The 20952-nt window shown below is 32.0% G+C and overlaps 1 protein-coding gene across 1 annotated transcript; it reads left to right on the forward strand.

Annotated features, from left to right (window-relative positions):
• Positions 1-1539: 1539 nt before the first annotated feature.
• Positions 1540-19663, forward strand: LOC144837262 (uncharacterized). The gene is made up of 7 exons (XM_078692310.1): positions 1540-1810; positions 2649-3132; positions 3371-3609; positions 4269-4416; positions 6679-6834; positions 12081-12213; positions 18567-19663. Exons 1-7 carry the CDS (start codon positions 1722-1724, stop codon positions 18782-18784), a joined length of 1467 nt encoding a protein of 488 aa, XP_078548436.1. The 5' UTR covers positions 1540-1721; the 3' UTR covers positions 18785-19663.
• The last annotated feature ends 1289 nt before the right edge of the window (positions 19664-20952 follow it).

The raw sequence follows: 20952 nt of genomic DNA on the forward strand, positions 1-20952 counted from the left end.
CTTAGATTGGTTCTGCAATTGAAATATATCTGTAGTACACAGATATACCTACACAGAAAATCATGGTCAATGGTCAGTAGGAACTAGTTATACCATGGCAATCTAACAACAGGACACTTACGCCTTGTCGCAACAGTCCTTTGATCTTATGTCTGGCTGCGAGTACCAACAGTTAGGCTACTGTATTATCAATTATGTACATATTCTCCACGACGCACGGTGTCTGTTAAGGGGCATGAATGATGAAAGGTTATATTTCAACGAAGCAAAGCCGAGTTGATATATCCCCTTTCATCATTCACCAAATGCCGTTATTTGAACCATTACACGAATATAAAACGTTTATTATTTGTTTTATATAACATCTAAATAGATTCCTGTCATTTGAACCAAATAAAAGGTAGGCCTAACCAAGGCATACATTTGATTCTAAAACATTGATTAAAACATTTGGTTTTTAATAATATTATATATTTATATGAATTTTATTTTTACCTACTGTGGTGTTAATTATGTCAACAAACGATCAAACAATCTTAAGCCTAGCACTAGGCCTACTACTAACAGGCCTAGGCCTAGTAGCTAGACTGAAAGGCAACGATACCAAATACGAAACTTTGACAGGAAACTGCAACTCATATAGGCTAATTATGTTTTTTCCAACGATTCCACGTCTTGTAGAGATGTTCCTATTAATTAATCAAAATCTTACAAACGATCTAAAGCTAATTTAAATGCCTTTTTGATCTAAATGAGTACATTATATATCTCTCCAAAAATGTACTTCCATCGCGAAACCATGTCATAACATTTCATCTTCGCGGCAAAAGTACAATATAGATGGCGCTGTTGTATTTCAAAAGCAATAATATACAAAAAATATTTTTTAAACGCGAAAAGATTTTTTTTTTCGTACACGAAATTAAAACGATCGTTTAATAGTGCGTACTATTGCACGCCATGTGACCCACAATCGTCCAATTAATGATGACATGACCGGCAATGTAGCGCTCAAGCCTTCACAGTATTTTGCTACCCATTGACGGCCTCGTCGCTGTACCGGCCGTGTGTGATAGCAACTTCCAGAGAATCTATCCCATCCATTTGGACATGCTAATAAAATGGTTAATTACAATTTGTAAACATTAGCGTGTTGGTCTTAATTGTACTTTTTTTAAATTGTATTGAGTTATATTGCCTTATGCTCTGACTACACTTTATGTGACAACTTTGGACGGATTTCATTGTCCCTCTTCCCTGGTCAATTGCATTGATAGTTTTCAATGGTTATATATATAATCAATGTTGTGAAAGAAATGATGAAGATATACTTTCTAAAAGTTTTAAACAGCCTCGATTAGTAGGTGTAGTTGGTGATACAGGATATCGATATATCCGTTGTTTCTGGGTATACGGTCAACCATTTGTTATACTTTTGGTGTCATTACTATTTTTAGACCTGTTATATATAATTTCAGTCACGATCAAACAATAAAAATGTGACTCACTTTCCACCAATAGGAGTGTGTCCACCTTATGACCCATACATGAGGTAATCGTCAACCAATCACAATCAGTACCGGTGACATCATCTTTGATGAACAGCAGATATAAACAAACGACCACCTCGCGACGCACCTTGATGTTCCAGTCATTTTTGTCGCAGAAGATTCTATTCTGGTCGGGTTATTTGACATACAATAAATTAAAAGCAATATAAAATGGCTGAAGGTGGAAATGGAAACATAGAGAGTAGTGCTGTAACACAGGGAAATTCCAGCTTAGACAATTTCCTTGTAAAACAGCGCAGGTAAGTTAGGCCTAAAAGCACCAACTAAGTCTACGTAGCCTGGAGGGCTACATTACAACAATCTTGCTGCATGGGCTGCTCTAAATATATGGAGCGCCATAAGTGCCGGTTGTCGTACTGGCAATGTTGGTGTATGTATGCCACAGCAAAGGCTATACTGTATAAATAATTTACTAATTTCGATTTATAACAAAATAGTAATTATAATTATAATGGTATTATTTGTCGTATTCGATTAGCAACTTTCGTTGTCAACGTAAAGATTCGTTGAGTACTTTTTGTATTTGAATTGTAAATTTGTGCTCAACAGAAAGTCATTCGAATAGAAAACATTGACAACGAAAGCTTTTTCGTTAAGAACAATCTCAACACTCAAAATACTCAGTTAAATAAGTACTTAACGAAAAAACTACTCAACAGTCCACTCGAATACGACAATTACTATTGCTTCTTACATTGTGCACCTCACTATAGAGGGCAGTCTTTACCTTGACATTTTTTTAATTGAGGTTGGTCCAGTCAGAAACTATGTTTCAATACTGTATATCATCATTATAGGCATACTTTTTTATTTTTTTTATATCTATCTATCTATAGCATATCTATCTCTAATATGGTTGTATGACGTCATAGTTCTTAGTTCCCAGAATGCTTCATGAATATAAGTTACTCTCCATCTTGTTCTCTAAAGTAGTCGGACGTGTTATTTCTTTCGCAACTAATAATTGCAATATAATACGTTTTAATTACCTCACAGTATCATTATACTATAGCCATGTAATTATTTTTTCTAATCTTTTAGACACCAGAGCCTTTAATTTTTTTATTTTTATATTAGGGAATTAATGTTTGAAATTCGGAAGATAAAACATGGCGATAAACCTGTTACAGAAGGTGAAAACAAGCAGAATATTGAAAAATTCTTTGCCAAGCGCTTTAAACCTGATGAATTTTCTGACGAAGAATGTAAGAGACCTGAGAATGTGGTCTTGGACATCGATTGTCTTTTTGAATCTCGTCCCGTTTCAAACTTACTCCGAAGTATGCAATTTAGACAAGAGTTGGAGAGTGTCGTGCGTGGAACTGTTTACCGACAAGATCAAGAGATGGAGCGCGCTCAAAGACTGCGAGTGGCTGGGCTAGCCATGGCAGCAGCAGCGGCAGAGCATTTCTCACCAGTTGAAACATTAAGCGAGGCTTCAGCTAGTGTGACCTCACAACAATCAGATTCTAGGTTTGCAATTCCACAGCCACCACCTTTTAATCTGAACGGTTTGCAGCCAGCACCTTTTTCAGCACCAAATCAAGCCGTGGGGTCATCAGTAAGTAGACTTTAGATTTATTGACTGGACACTCGCAAAAACCTCGCAGTGATCAACTCCAACTGATCGCAGGTTAAGGAGGTTTCTGCCAGTCCAATACGCCGTTTGAATTGATAAACCATTGTGATAAAACATAATGATTCGTGAACTAGTCAGTAAAATAGTCTAATTTTAAAATATTTTTTAATCATATCATTTAATCCAATAAAATTCTAATTAAAGTCTTTTTTTTACATAGCAACAGAATCAGTTTGCAGCTTGGCAGCAACAGCAATTTCAACAGTTTATGCATTGGCAACAGTCACAGCAACAATTGCAACCACAGCAGCAAAGGCAACCACAACAGCAGCAAAGGCAACCACAACAGCAGCAATGGCAACCACCGCATCAACGATGGCAACAGTCACAGAATCCACCAACCCAACCACCAGCACCATCAGGAGTCTTGCCTCAAAGACCATGGCTCCTCAGGAATGAGTAAGTTTACATTCACATAAATTTCACCAACTTTTTTATTGGCCAGTGCGTGAGACAATAAATTGAAAATATATATAGCACCTCATGTGTTATAATATCTCAATTTAATCGCGAAATATGCCCTCAATTTTTAATTTTCCACTAAATTGAGTTAGGCATTCCTGTACTATATCAATCATGAAATACAAACAAATATACAAGTATTTAGCATAGCAAGTAATGTTTGCAAATGTACGTATGTACTTGTTTGTTAGACACATTGATCTGTTAAAACAGAGGGTCTATTTCCCCAATGAAGGTGAATTTGAATATTAGTTTCTTATTTGCATCAACCAGGAGTACCCACGTAATCTACGACCCACGACATGACATTTTGACCTTCATTTGTTTCACGTTTGTAAATTCATGGAAGTATTGAACACAATATTTCAAATGATATTAGGGAGGTTTCTCTAGGTCAATTTTGATAAATAGCAGTTTTTAAAGTCCTCACTTGCTTTGATGTTACGCTAGGCCTAGGCAAATTTACCCTCGAAATTTTGTTACCATGCGAAACAGATTTTTACTAGCTTACGAAAATGAATATGTGTGCGTGACATTTTCGTTATCATATTCGTAGCGTTGCGAAACCTCCCTAATAATCTTTTTTTGTTTTCTAGAAATCAACAAAATCCTTCTCCAGTTGTAAATCTCGACGCAAACCGACGAGAAGACTTCATAGCAGACATTAGCAATCTAGTTCAACAACAGCTGGTATCATCTACGCTTGAAAGCAACTTCCGCGGCAGGCTGGAATACATACTAGGCGTAAGTATTATAGTTTAGTTTGACAATAGAGTACATACTAGGCGTAAGTATTATGGTTTAGTTTGACGATAGAGTACGTACTAGGTGTAAGTATATGGTTTAGTTTGACGATAGAGTACGTACTAGGTGTAAGTATATGGTTTAGTTTGATGATAGAGTACGTACTAGGTGTAAGGATGGTTTAGTTTGACGATAGAGTACGTACTAGGTGTAAGTATATGGTTTAGTTTGATGATAGAGTACGTACTAGGTGTAAGTATATGGTTTAGTTTGAAGAGTACATACTAGGTGTAAGTATATGGTTTAGTTTGATGATAGAGTACGTACTAGGTGTAAGTATATGGTTTAGTTTGATGATAGAGTACGTACTAGGTGTAAGTATATGGTTTAGTTTGATGATAGAGTACGTACTAGGTGTAAGTATATGGTTTAGTTTGATGATAGAGTACGTACTAGGTGTAAGTATATGGTTTAGTTTGAAGAGTACATACTAGGCGTAAGTATTATGGTTTAGTTTGACGATAGAGTACGTACTAGGTGTAAGTATATGGTTTAGTTTGACGATAGAGTACATACTAGGCGTAAGTATTATGGTTTAGTTTGAAGAGTACATACTAGGCGTAAGTATTATGGTTTAGTTTGACGATAGAGTACGTACTAGGTGTAAGTATATGGTTTAGTTTGACAATAGAGTACGTACTAGGTGTAAGTATATGGTTTAGTTTGACAATAGAGTACGTACTAGGTGTAAGTATATTGTTTAGTTTGACGATAGAGTACGTACTAGGTGTAAGTATATGGTTTAGTTTGACGATAGAGTACGTACTAGGTGTAAGTATATGGTTTAGTTTGACGATAGAGTACGTACTAGGTGTAAGTATATGGTTTAGTTTGACGATAGAGTACGTACTAGGTGTAAGTATATGGTTTAGTTTGACGATAGAGTACGTACTAGGTGTAAGTATATGGTTTAGTTTGACGATAGAGTACGTACTAGGTGTAAGTATATGGTTTAGTTTGATGATAGAGTACGTACTAGGTGTAAGTATATGGTTTAGTTTGACGATGGAGTAGATACTAGGTGTAAATATATGGTTTAGTTTGATGAGTACGTACTAGGTGTAAGTATATGGTTTAGTTTGATGATAGAGTACGTACTAGGTGTAAGTATATGGTTTAGTTTGACGATGGAGTAGATACTAGGTGTAAATATATTGTTTACCTCAACAGGATAAGAGTACGTACTGTACTTGGATTAAGTAAATCATTTTGTTTGACGTAATTACCGCGCAGAGTCACTGAAAGTTCATACTAGATGCAAGTAAATTGTTTTGTTTCTGGAAATGTTTTTTCCATCAATGTCAATTCCCAGTTGTGTTTGTCTCTTGTTTATTTCTTATGATCATTTAATTGATTCCTCATGATGTTTAAAAAATCCTCTCTCAGACCTGGCAAGCATGTAAATACATATAACTAAACCAAATTGTACAACTCAACTCAGTTTTATTGATATAAGCAAACAGGAAGTGAATGGCTTACATACTCACCAGTGTCAGTTCTCGAGTGCACTCTGCCATATCAGTGAAACTGACTTTACTATTAGTTTTGACTTTTGACCACTTTACTGTGGTTTCCTGTTAAATTATCTTGTGGCCGAACTGTCACATTTTTAAATCCTGACTCGATCCAATTGTTGTTATTGCAAGTTAAAATAATACAATTTGAAAAATACTGTCCAACATACAATCTTGTTTAAAGGTTTGCATGGCGAATTAACGCTAGTAAATAAGGTTTGAGGAACACCATGTGTTTTTCTAAAAATGAAATGGAGGTTGAGAATGTCTAAACGTTTATTATTATTACTCCAGAAGATAGTTGTAGAATATCTACTGAAGTGCGAGAGATTCTTATCTTTAACTTATTTTTTTGGAACCACAAACCATTTATTTATACTGAGTGACCTCTTCAGTCAAAGATTGATCTCCCAGAGGGCCCAGTTATGATCAGTGGCTGTGATGTACTAATACACCACCAGAACCATGGTTGCCGATGTTATGGCTATGTAATTATGGTTCCACTGTCCTAACCGCTCGGCCACTCACTCATTAATAACTAATTGTCCAACATGTTTATATGTATGTTTTATATTCAAATCTTAGGCCCATTAGTACTTAGAATGTATTCATGATAACTCTGTTAGGTCATCAGTATTAAAACATATATAGTGATACAGAATAATATTAATATATATATTCCTTTTAGGATCGACTGGCTAATGGTGAATTTGATGGCCAACGTGTTTCAGAATTTGTACAGTCAATTCGACCGTCGCGACGAATTCAGCGCAATGATTTCCGTCATTTAGGCATCAATGCTCCACGTCCACAGAATGGCCCTCAGGAGGAAACAACACTGCCTGTAAGTTCACATTTTTTTTTAAGAAGCAAAACTAATCAATATGTACCAAATACCTGGATGAATGAGTTTGCCACTGTCACAGAGTTTTATTCACTTCGCTGTTGTTCATCAAATTTAAACAGATTTATGTGGTAACAGTTTTGATAAATCTATATACTGCCCTCATGAGTTGATAAAGTTACATATTTGACCAATCACTAACATGGAAAACACTCATTTTGGTTCCCATTTATAAATTCATCCATTGTGATGTTTTATACCATTTTTTTTGACAATTTAACACAACATACAGAATATATTTTAATAATTGGCAATAACAATAATTTATTTCTTTAGCCACCCTTTTCAGACGATAAAAGAACATTCTTTCAACCTTAAAAAAGAAAATAATTAAACACTTCCAGACATAAATATTTGGTCTTATACATAATTTGTATATCGAACAGCAACATTTAACTAAACAAATACAAAATTTCTTGAATCAATTTAGCTAAGTTTGAGAGATTTTTTTTTGGATCTGGTATTAAGTAATTGGTGCATTTTATAATATAATACTTTTTTAATATATATTTGGCGCATGGCAGCAAGTAAGGGACAAACAAATAAATAGTGATATTCGTCTCCAGTATCGTTTTGGTTACATAGGGTACGGTGTTCCGGAAACTCTTCCAAAATCAGATTTTCTTGAGGTCTAAATCAAAAGTCCCAAATTCTTGTTTTACCAAAACACATTCATTTACCAGACTTCCCTGAAAACTAAAACATATCAGCCTAGGGGTGTCTGGTGGTATTGGGATTGTTGGCTGTATAGTTTTCTTGGCTAGAGAGCATTTTTATTAAACACTGCCCTCGTTAGTTTTTGCTTAAACCATGGAAACCAATCATAGTGCATTGTAAGGAAATGATTGGTCATGTGACTAAGCTTTCGCAGCAAACGGTCAACATGTCAATTTATCACAAGTAATAAAATGGCAAGCACTTTGGAATTGTTAATATGCCAAATGTAAATGCAGTCAGCAAGGTGCCAATCCAAAATGGGATTTAAACTGTAGGTGAAAGTTGTAACATAATGTAATTGTATATACCTAGAACAATTAATGGAAAGTGACCAGTTCAATGAAACTAGGACAACATATTACAACAGAACAGATTGTTTATACATTTAAAATTAACTTGGACATACTGAAAATACAACATAAATAATTTAGATATTGGAATATTTTTATGATAAATTCATTCTGAAAGGATACAATTGAAAGATTTTCTTCACAATTTAAAACATTACAAGACAAACCCAAATGTATTTGGTTTTAGAATAATTGTATGAGAACCATTCCTAATCTAGGCACAATGGAGCAGTTTAGGTTTACTTTGACCTCACTTCAGATGTTTCGGAGTGTGAAACCGGTTTTATCTGGAGTAAAAAATGTTCAAAACTGGTTTCAAAGAAAACCGTCTTGAATTTTTCAAAATTTAAAAACACCCACATTAAAAATACAACATTCTAAATGATTTAGTTTGTTTGAATTTGAAGCATCTTCGTTTATTTACATTACTTTAATAATGAGAGATTTAGTAGGACAAAATGTTCAGATAATGACCACTTTCTTGGCTAAGTCATTCTCACAGCAACTTGAATAAACAACATGTACTAATTAATGAGAAATCTGCCATCACTCATTGTGGTTTTGATCACATGTAAAAAATCCTCAATTAAATATTTATATTATAGTATGAATGGACCAATGATTTATCCTGGTATGGTTGACCACTAGCCATAATGGAAATGTCTTGTAAAAACAATTGCTTGGTTATTGCACACAACTATCAAATTTTCACATTCTAATCTCTAAAGGGATAATTATAAATTTAGAGTAAAAATCATTTTCATTCTTTTTTCACCCAAAATAAATTAGTTTTTTCCACATTTATGGTATTTCTAATTTATGTTTCGTAAAGTAATATTTTTCAGTAGCTTAGGGATTCTTGAATGTTTAAATATATAGTTAGTTTTGAATTGTTTGACTAGAAATAAACCTGACCTTTCACCCACATAATTTCTCAGAAATCACCTTAATTATGAATATAATAAGTAGGATATGTTAATTTATGACAACTTATTTTCATATGTCTAATTTGAACAGGTGTAGCCCCCCTGGCAAACAATTACCAAAACATTCCTAAGTTACCCAACATTGAGTAACCATAACACCCCTTTTGACATTTCATTGATTGATTGATTGACTATTACAGTTTTTTTTTAACCACAAGTCAAGGATTCGAAGGAAAGCACTTTTTATGGCCTTGCTCAATTAGTGAAATCTAAGTGAATGTTGCATTTAATATTTGTTTGCTGCCCTCTAGTGAATTATGACTACATAAAACATTTTGCCAATCCTTCACTATTACTTGTAACCCATTATTCTCGTTCACTTGTACATCAACAAATTAGGTTACTATACTTAAGTCACAAACTTAAGAGAAGAAAATCCAATGTACTTTTTTTTATTATTTCCATTTATTACTTTGACACAGATAAAATGTGAACATATTTCTTTTTATTCCAAAAGTTCTAAAGCTAAAGAACCATTAAAATTTCATCACAAAAGGAAAAGCCACTGAAGCAAAACAAGGTGTATTTTTTCCCAAATTGTTAAATACTTGCAACAAAAGGTTTTAGAATTTGTTATTTTAATTTTCACCAACAATTTTTGGCTATTGTGTTTCTTGCACGCAAGTACATGGAACATGTAGATCACAACACATGTTTAGTAAACATACATTAAAGGGCAGTCAACTCAATACCGTACATTGGCCCATCTGGTTTTCTAGAATGAATGAATGAATGAATACACTGCTTGCACAGCATTTATTGTCAGTTATATAAAATATTTAAAATTTGAAGTTTGTACACAGACAAGGCTCTTAAACATACATTGTAGGGCAGTCAACTCAATACTGTACATTGGCCCATTTTTCTAGAAAATCTGGTATTCTGAACATTTTTTTGGTAAAAATGATTTTGGAGCTTCTGCACCTCAAGAAAAATCTGGTTTTGGGAGAGTTTCTGGTTTTAGAGATTCTGGTATTAAGAGAGTTGACTGTACCTTTAACTTATAACTTTTGTGGTTTAGGTCTCTTATTAGTGTTGCACTATAGTATCTATATAAAGTGGATTGTGGTCATTCATTAGAGGTGGCGTAAATTTGAACAAAACTTAAATTAATCATTTCCGAATGATAACAAATTAAGAGAAAAAGGTAAAAATGGAGGTCAAATGAGTTTACAAAGTTTATATTATTAGAAGATTTTAAAAAGGTCATATATTGTAATAATTGATTTATTTTGTTCATTCACTTGGACCTGACTTTACCCATTCATTTATGAAGTCATTTATTTCTCTGCTCATTTGTTTCTTCGTTTTTTTCTAATGCATATTCATCATTGTCACCGTACGTCCTTGGCCGCAATTGCAGTTATCATTGGCGCCAAGGTGGTTTGTCCATTGCAAATGAAATTTCAGAAAAATGGCTTATTTATTAGCGAACAACTTGCATTAACTAGATCTCTATTTCAACCGAACAATCAGTTATTTTTTTATTTTCTTGCTTGAGTGGTTATTAATAAATGTCCTTCTACTGTTTTAAGTCCAACATGGCTATTAACATAATTCCCAAGCCAGCCCCTATGGTCGAATCGAATAACTGAATCTGGCGAAGGAAGAGTTGAACAATGTATGTCCATTCAGGAAACTAAGATAAGATTAGGCTCTTTGTTAAAACTGACCTTCTTAATGATATGAAAAAATAGATAAGCCATAGCTACATTGCAATTTAGCATTGTATAGTTAAATATTGTAATTTAGCATGTTATTCAGTGACCATCTGCGGAACAATGATCAATTTAGTGACACGTGCTCAGCAGCATTTGTACTGATCACGACATTTTAAAATCTGCATAAATTATAAACAATTTTTTTGCGCATTATTACTTTTTTTATCTTTATCCAGTTAGAAGGATTTTACTACTGTGTAGTAATTTTACAACAAACATTTATATTTCAGTTCTTTCAGAAAATTGTGCACCTTTTCCAGCTAGAATTATTGTAATATGTGTATTAACCATTTAATCTTTTATAAAATCATAGTTTTTTATTTATCATTTTTGTTATTCAAGATTATTTATCCATTTTCAGACGGTCATGACTCATATTGTATTTTCCCGATTTAACTGTCTGTTATTTGATTTTGAAAGTTAATTTTACATATTTTTCTAAATAAATGTTTAAAAACAGAGTTTAGAAATGTAGAATTACGTTAGTCCAAAATTCTTTAAATTAATTCAAGTATGAATACATATTACAAAGATGACAACAAAAGAAAATTAAAGCATTATCTACAAAAAGAAACATTTATTATTGTTTTAGTTTTGAAATATTGTTTAGGCTTTAAAATTCCACATAATGTTAAAACAAAGATTTGATGTCCAAATCTGAAATAATGTAAATTTAAAAGTTCATTTTTATAGTATAATTTATTTGTCATACTGTAACATCAGATGTAACTGCACCATTGCCCCTAGCTAAAGTCTTCAGTCAATATTTGATTTAGATTTTTTAAATATTTCTTTTCTTCAATGTTTTATTAAATAGTATAGAGTTTTATTGAATATGACATTTGAACGTGGATTTTGTCAAATATCATAAATTTGTACTTTTAACACACGTCAATGTAAATGCACTCAAATAGGACTACCTATCTTACTGTAAAAACTAAAACAATTTTTTTTTTTTTGTAGGTTTATATTGTATTTTACCTTACCATACTAAGAATGTAAATTTGATGTAATTCATTTTGTGAAATTATTTTACTCAGAGGGGGGATACATTTTTAAAGTGTCCAATCAAAATAGGACTGGGAGGTAAATATTACTATAGCCGTCAGACAATACAGTCTCAATTGTGCTCTACTTATTCTATAGTGTCTGGTATTCAGACCTTTGATTTGATCTTTTCACCCCATTACTCCAATAAACACTTATTCGATAAGTTATACTGTCTGGAAACCAGAGCCTACGACAAATTTAAGTTATTCTAAGTTTAGTTTGGTTGCCAGTACTCATACTAGCTATGAACGGTTCACCACGTCGTCTTTCAATATCGGGATATGTTCGTGATTTTCCCACCATGATATTTTCATTTATAAATACTTTGTGTTAATGTAGTTTTCTTTTTTCTTTCTCTACAGAGTTTAGAATTTGAATCGTTGAGAAGACAGATGGAGGAATTGAAGAATATGGTACAATTGACCTTTGACCTACAAATGGACATGCAACGAGCAATACGTCAAGAGGTGGCAGCTGCTTTGACCGGTCGTTCAGGTATGTACTAGGCCTAGATTTCTTTGGTGATTGGTAAGGGAAATAAAAGGAGACTGATTTATAGCCTCCAACTTCCGTAAATTGTAGATACTTTCTCTAGGCGAATTGTATGCAGTTTGAGCATGTCAGCTGCTACGGTTAGGCTAGTAAATTCATATCAACATGCCTGTAACAAAAACGTCCTAACATTAATATGTTTTGTTTCTTAAGAATAATTTTAAATATGATAACAAGTTAAGCTACGTTTTTTTTTAAATAAAAATATAATTTGCATACATACATACATAAAAAAGAATCAAGTTTGACCTCGTGTTTGTCATTACTAATTTTAAATTCAAATCCAGCAATCAATTTGAATTAATTTTTAAATGAACATACAAGTTAATCTTTTATTGAATTCATTAAAAAACTGCATTTTATTAGCATTATATTCTAATATTTACAAATAATAATATTATTTGACCCATTGTATCATGTCCTTGTTGTCATTGCCGTAGTGATAATATTTTTTTATTGTTATATTTTTTTATTGTTTGTTATTTTTATTGATTATATTTCTACTTTTTAACAGTTTAATCATAAATAATGATCTACTTTTTCAATCAATTGTTTATTATTTAAATTTGTTGATAACAATTTTTTAAATTAATTATTTTTTGTTTAAATTTTTTATAAACAATTCGCAGTTTGTCCTTCAATTGATTTAATCTTTACAATTTAAAGTTAATCATTTAAAAAATATCGTTATAATTTTAATATTTTGTCATTGATCCTTTTTTTGTTTCAATTGGATCCATATTTATTTACACCCAAGGTTTTTTTAAAACAATTCATTTTGTTATTGTTTCTAAATTCTTACCTTCATATTATTGACAAATACTGTATATTTTATTTTTATTTATTTATGAAGAATTACAATTCATTTAATAGCCCACCTATAATTTTAAAATTCAATTTATTTATCTACCATTAATTTTTTCCCCTAAATATTTACTGTAAAACCCTCTATTTTTGCATATAATTGATTTAGATTATTATACTGCGAAAATTTAAGTAAATGCAAAAATTAAAATAATTGTTAATATTTTGTGGGGCTTAGTACAATTTAATTTCATACAACTGACCTCATAATTAATTTTATTTCTAATTTCTAAATCGCATTTGTTTATGATGTCCCCTTAAAACCATATAAAATACATGATCTCATTAAGTTAATTGGAAAGGCGACATAATATTTGTTAACCAAATATTAATTTGGTTTGCAAATTGTTTTAGACCAGTATTAGTTCTAAATTGTGTTACTGATAAAATAAAAAGTAAATATATTCATTCCATTGTTCCTAAATATGCATGTCATTTATCTAGCATGCACCAAAACACATAAGCCTCACGCTATCATAAATTATCATCTAAATGATTTGACCATTTCACGATTAATTCTTTTTATCAAAATGACATTGCTTGCTTTCATTGTGGTTTGATATGAAAATGAAATAATAACTAACAGTTGAAGATAGAAAATAGTATATTATTAAAAATTGATAACATCAATCCAGAGAATTTGAGTGCCAACCTTGCTAAATGCTAAATAATATTCTTTTTCATATATTTTTACCATACATTTTCGCTGGAACATTTTATAAAGAAAAACCATGCAATAACACTCTTTAACATATCATTGAATCCCGGATGTATGCACATTAAAGTATTGTAATACCAAAGTGTGTTTTGAAATTTGCAATATCAAGAATTATAATAACTATCTAGGGATATGAACATTTACATCTTTTATGGAATGTGGCCCCAGTAAGTCTAAAACACTGGACATTGGCCAAGATTAATGATCTAACCATACAGGAATTAACATAATTGACCTACGATATTGGACATTATACCCTTATTGACCGGCGCCTGATGTCCGACAGGAAATGCAGCTGCTAAACTTATCGTGGGAGCCTGGTCACTTTCATTTACTGATTTCAGACTGGTCAACTACATAAAACCCATCCCATTGGGGGAAGTCAGCTATACTGTTACCTAAAAGTGTTGTAAATCTTTAGCCCTGTGGTTAAATTGCTAAAAGTGTATTGAACTATTCCTGTATTCTTTTGGGTCAACTGTTTCCTTGACCCTTACATATATAGAAGTCATAAAGTACTCAATCTTTCTAAAAATAATTATAACCAGTATTTTCCTTTTTACTGTGGAATGTCAACTGACTGGCCGCTAATACTTCATTGGCCCTGTTTCTGCTGCCAAGAAAATACCGTATTTTATACGGTATTTTTTGAATACCGTATTTATACCGTATTTTTTTGGCAGCAGAAACTGCGCTCATAAAAAAAATACCGTATTTTGTATACCGTATTTTCCCCACAAAATTTGTGGATAAAATACGGTATTTACAAATTTATACCGTATTTTTTGTACCCTTTTCTGCTGCCAATAAAAAATACCGTATATTTTTTGACCTGCGACATGAGGTCAACATCGTGTTTTTATTTTCTGTCGCTGTGAGCTGTTTTACACACGTGTATAGATATATTCGGCGAAAATGTGGAGCGAAGACGTCACAGTATTTACTATATAAATCTGTGTGGGGAAAAGGGGTGTGGGGAAGGAGGGGAAGTTAAATGTCCGGCCAACTAAAAGGTAATAAAAGGGACAACCACATTTATAAAGACATTTCTAAACAAATAAAGCAGGAGTACGGAATAGACTTGTCTCCAAAGCAAGTAAACTCAAAGCTGAAGAGCCTGCAAAAGCAGTACAACATTGCAAAAGACAATAACTCGGGGAGGGAACGAATTACTTGTTCCCATTACGATGTTTTCTGTGCTCTCACAACATCTCTATCACTAGGGCTAGCCTGTTGAAAGTGAGGCGTAAAACTTCCTTTATTGCGACTTTTAATTATCGACCAAATAAATGAATGGCAATTTGGGTAAAAAGGATGAAATTTAACACGACCACCCAAGAAGTATTGTTAGCAGAAACGGGGTACTGACAAATACGGTATAAAAAATACCGTATTTTATACCGTATTTTTATACCGTATTTTGAGCAGTTGCAGCAGAAACAGGCCCATTGTATTTTGTTATTGTCAAACAGCAAGGGTTACTGCCCAAAAGTGTACATTAATCCGTTTGATTGTACTATAAGGTTTTAGACTCAGATTAACATCCCAAAGTCAAAGTGCTTTAATACGTGAACATTTCTCACTGCTCATCACCGTTGCCAAGCTTTATTACCGTTGAATACCACATGTTTACCCGTAAAAGGTTTTACAAACGCGTTAAACTATCAATCATGATTCGACGACCTGTGTATGTGATTTGCGTGTTTTACACATTTGATTCTACGTGACAGCCCTTGAATCGAGCATGACTTGAACCTCTGGTTTTATTCAAAATATAATTAACTGTCAAGTTTAAATTCAAGTTAATTTTTATCTCATTCAGCAAGCTTGGGTGAGAAGGAGTATCATAGTAGTCTGCCATTCATTCATTTGTGATTCTTATTTTACTCATTCTTCCTTCACTTTTGAGCAAAAAATTACGCTTTCACATTTACTTATGACTTATTGAGTAACTTTGATTTATTTTGTACCTTTAGTATCCAGTAAAAATGTAAGAAATATAAAGATCAAATGTTACATAAATTATAGCTGATGCAATGGTACAAAAAATAATGTATATCAACCTCAGCATACCCTTAAGTTTTTCTTTGTATACCAGGTTTTTCAAGAGAATACAGTTCTGTACAAACATAACTGTAAATTAAATAAGATTTCAATCAATAACAAAAATCTTGATAATGAAAATTGATAGCATAAGCATTAACTAAGTAAATTTATTAATAATTTAGATTTAATTTGACTTTATTTCCTTCTGAAACTGTAATTGTACGTGCAATTAAAACAAAAAAAAACATTAGCTGCGCAAAATGCAGGTACTGATCCATAATCACTCAAAATATAAATGACATTGATTTATAAATCACATGTATCCTCTCATTAAAAGATAAATTCAAATTGTGCAGGCGTGACGACTCTTTCTTAATTATGGCCATCTACGCAGCAGATGTTGGATTGATTCACATGTCATCAATTTTAACGCTTTTTTTAAAACCTCTTTTGAATGGTAATATAAAGATGACCACGCAGCAGACACTAATATCATTTTTCTCATTTAAAACTTCAGTTTCTTCTTAAAGTGAAAAAAATACAGTACTTGTGAAATCATACCTCACAGAAATACCTTGAATGACGTGCTTTAGTAATGTACTCCATCAGGTCCTATACGATATTATATTGAATGAATGTTATTAAATTAATAACAAAAAGAGGAAAAGCTGCTCTGTTGTGTGCTTACCTACCTTTAATTTCAGAAACAATTTTAACTCGGAAAAAATAAACGATAAATTGTCTGGTCTAGACTTGAAAAATGCACAAATTTAACCCTAAAGGACATTTGTAATTAACAATAATAATAATATTGTTGAAAGTTTCCACAGGTGAGGATATAGAGAACGATCGATTACAGTTATCAAATCCAAATCAAATCTTTATTTGTTCTACAAATGTATATACAAATTATGTGTACACTGCATGGAAAAATTGTTTTCTTCAACAGAAATATGGTAAAACAAGGAAAAATTGTTTTCCTCGACAAAACTATGGTAAAACAAGAAAAAATTGTTTTACTCGACAGAAATATGGAAAAATAACATAACATTCACAATCATGATACATTAGATAACATTTTATAAAAAAGATTAATTCATATGTAACTTGACTTTAGAGTACATATACCATTAACTTAGACTAAGGTAATGGTTTTAAAGAAAGTTGAATTCAAACTTTAACTAATCTGTTTAGAGAAGTTTGAGAAGCAAGTATTGTTGTTTTATATCTCTATCATCAATATCACTGTATACAGAATCAATGTCTGTCATTTTAAATTTGTTCAAATACAATGCTAAAATCCATTGCGAGGAGATTAGAAACGTTTCTCTTATTTTTCAAATTGAATACTTTTTTAAATCAATTTTTTCTAACTAACAAAGCAGGACAATACTTAATTTAAAAGCGAATATTCTGATTGGATAAAATATCAAACAAAGCTTTTGAGTGAATGCAGGGATATTTTGAAAGAAACTGAGGAAAAAAAATCAACATTAAAATGAAGATTAAGGCATTTTGTGTTATTAGATGGCCAAAATGACCTTGCCTTAGGCTGAGTTAAGGGAGGTCGTGAGTCATAACTTGAGTGTTATATTTTCTCAAATTAATATCAACTATTGTCTCTTTAAACATGAAAATATGGTGAATTATATTTTTAGGTTAAATTGTGATTTTTTATGTATTGATTTACCATGCTTTTTGTAAATTTTGAATCTATTGATTAGACATACTAGATATTACAATAACAATAATAACGATAACTATTAAAAATATGGATTCTGTTTATTTATGCTTTGCTCTGATCATGTCATGTGATTAACGTCATTGGAGGTCAATTAAATGCAATGTGACCTCGTAAACTATCAATTAGTAAATAATAATTAATATTCATAATTTCAATTTTTGTCTTCTCATCATTTATGAGTTATTAAGTTCGCAAGTTGAATATATGTAAGATAATTATTTGCATAAATTTGCAGCCATCTGTTTATTTCCAACTCAAAATAATCATTCATTTTTAAGGTCATCTATTAAATAATGACCAGTGCCCTCTTCGTGTTCAATAACATAGCTTTTAGTAACCTTACGAACCCTTAAGCCTAATATATTGGCTCACTTTCATTCATGCACTGGCTTGATATATTGCTACTGACCAGTTTAAATGTTATGGGGTCATTCATAGCCCTGCTGGATGAAATCCAAACTGGCCATACCCAATCATTGTATGTGTAAAAAAACAAGTTTGGACGTGAGCTAGAATATCTGCATTACCGTGACAACCATCAATTAAACTTGCAGATCAAATTAATGGTCAAGATTATTAGAATTTGTAAATTATTCTCGTTACATGTTGCAATTTTGACATTTCTTAAAAATATGAGACTTAATATATAAATTTAGAATTGGATTAAGGTTTTTCTTTATTTCTGAATTAATCGTTTTTATGCCTGAAAGTGATACTGTAGTGGGAGTGTATGAACTACTGAATATATGAACTTAAATGTTGGTCACTAGTGAGTTTCCATTTTAACAAATGATTAACAATGTCAATGTGCAAATCGGGGAAACATATTTTTCTAAATTTGCTGAATACTTAAGCCTTGTTCGCACTGTCAGTGTGATTGAGGCTTTAATAAAAACTTTATCTAAACATCTTCTTGATTTGCAGGAACAGAAACTTTGCCTCAAAGCGCTACTCAACCAGCCAATGAGGGACACTGTCTTATCTGCCTTGAGAAGTCGATAGATTCAGTTCTGTACCAGTGCGGACACATGTGTGTCTGTCTATGTTGTGGTCTCAAGTTAAAATCACAAGGTAACAACTGTCCGATGTGCCGTGCACCTATACGTGATGTTATCCGTGCATATCGTTGCCATGATGAATAAGAGGAAATGGGGAGGGGTGGGGTGTATAAATTAAGTCACATGGTGCAATGAAATGATTGCCATGATGAATTATGGGATATTTGAGGAATAGAGGTAGGTGTGGGTTTGTATTGGAGTGGAGATGGGTGAGAAAATCTATGTACATAAGTATCAAATCGACTTCAGCAGCGTTTTTAAAAAGTGTAATATAAATATAAGTGAAGGTCAAAGCAATATATCTAGGATCTGAAATTATAATCCTTTATAAAAAATATATAATAGAAAAATATACGAATAGCTAGTGTAAATTAGATTTTATTGAGTTGAAATAGGTGATGATGTTGATCAGGTTGGGGAGGGGGGATGATTCATTTAAAGTTCAAAGTATACTATTTTTGGTACCTAAAGATCATGATAAAAAGCATGTGGTGTGCTGAGTTAAAAGTATAGATAAATATCTAAAAATTATAATATTTATAAAGCAAAATTTCTGAAATTACTCAATTATTCAATTATTTTTTTACAAATCAAGATTTGATAATATAAATATAGATCATGTATCGTGAACAATGTTTACCCTATTAAATGTGTATAATTATGAATATGTGTGTGTTTGATAGTATTATCTAGTGTTTTCTTTAATTTGGTATGATTTCTATGTACATTTTGTCTTTAAAATTAAGATAAACTCACATTTTGGCCAACTATCTTGGTATTGCATTCATCTCTTAACTACGCATTTTCAAATTCAACAATTTGGTTTGATTGTTACATTGTCATTGCGCAATCAATGTTGTCAGACATTATTATTTTGTTTGTATTAGCTGCACACAGCGTGTAATAAGTGAAAACATTGAATAAACATATTCTGAACATAAATGAAACATGTTTTAATGCAATAGTCCAAAGGCTACTATTCTACCATGATATTCACAAAATTAGAAACATTCAAGTAAAAATCATTAAACATTAAATATTAATATCACCATCATTAATATTACTATTGTTCAAGGATTATAAATGCAACTCAATACAAAACTCAGATACTGGAAAACTGGACATAGTAGGCCATCAGCTAGTATGTAGTTGCATTTTGTATACAGTAGAACCACTCTGGGACACCTCTATTAAGGGGACACTTTCTCATGAAACGAATGCAGAGCAATATGTTTAACACTACAGCCAGAAAAACTGTTGCATTACGATTGTTAAGCTCTGTCTACCCTATCAAACTTTATGTGACAAAAAAATGTGATGTGCCCATATATGGACATGATGATGTCATATCACTACCATATTTGAGCATATCACTACCATATTTAGGCATATCACTACCATAGTTGAGCACACTTTTTTGTTTGATGGTATAGTCATAACTTAACACAGGATATGAAAAGAGATTCTGATATTTTGTTTGGTATGCATTGACATACTGTTGATTGTTAGTGCTTAGAGGCGGCCTGCATTTTGCGCTGTGTAAATTGAACATTATTTTTATACTCCTTTATACTCACACTACTTTTGTACTGAGGACGATCAAAGCATATTGATCGAAACTTTGAGAAACTCAACAGTTCTTTTCAGAACAAGGAACAAACTTTATATCAACATTTGATTTCGCCATGCAAACCTTCAAACAATATATTATTATTATTATTAGTATACTTTATTATAATTTCTCCTTGTTTCTTGTCGGTCTTTGTGGGAAAATTTGTCCAATCACATTTGGTTTTTGTTGTTTTTCTCATCAATTAAAATGAAAGTAATTTATTTAGAAAGATCAAAGCATTCTGCTACGCCAGTTGAAAGTTGTTTATGTAAAATCTGGTTCGTGTTTCCATCGGTTACAAAATAGAATATTCAATCTAATTTTCAAATGGTCAGATGATAATGAATTTGAAGTCATGGTCAATTTGGTGATGAATTTCATCACGCAGTTAATGATAAGGAATAAAACAGGGATTTGCGATTTATTAAAAATGATTAATGAATTTCTTATGCATGTAATATTCATTCTGATTAATATTCTACAAAATAACTGGAAAAAATATTGTAATTAAGATGAAAACAATAAGCTTGTTGTTGTACTGCAGTTGGCTGGTCTTCGCTACAGTATAGTTATGGCTATATTTATATACGGCCATACTAAAAGCTGATTCTCCTACGAGCTTATCTTGACCATACAACAT

The sequence above is a fragment of the Antedon bifida genome, chromosome 3, assembly GCF_963402885.1.
Source record: "Antedon bifida chromosome 3, ecAntBifi1.1, whole genome shotgun sequence".
NCBI lineage: Eukaryota > Metazoa > Echinodermata > Crinoidea > Comatulida > Antedonidae > Antedon > Antedon bifida.

Coding starts and splice junctions, on each gene's coding strand:
- LOC144837262 (XM_078692310.1), top strand. CDS start 1,722: ATGGCTGAAGGTGGAAATGGAAACATAGAGAGTAGTGCTGTAACACAG. Junction 3,610..4,268: donor CCATGGCTCCTCAGGAATGA/GTAAGTTTACAT, acceptor TTTGTTTTCTAG/AAATCAACAAAATCCTTCTC. Junction 6,835..12,080: donor AGGAGGAAACAACACTGCCT/GTAAGTTCACAT, acceptor CTTTCTCTACAG/AGTTTAGAATTTGAATCGTT.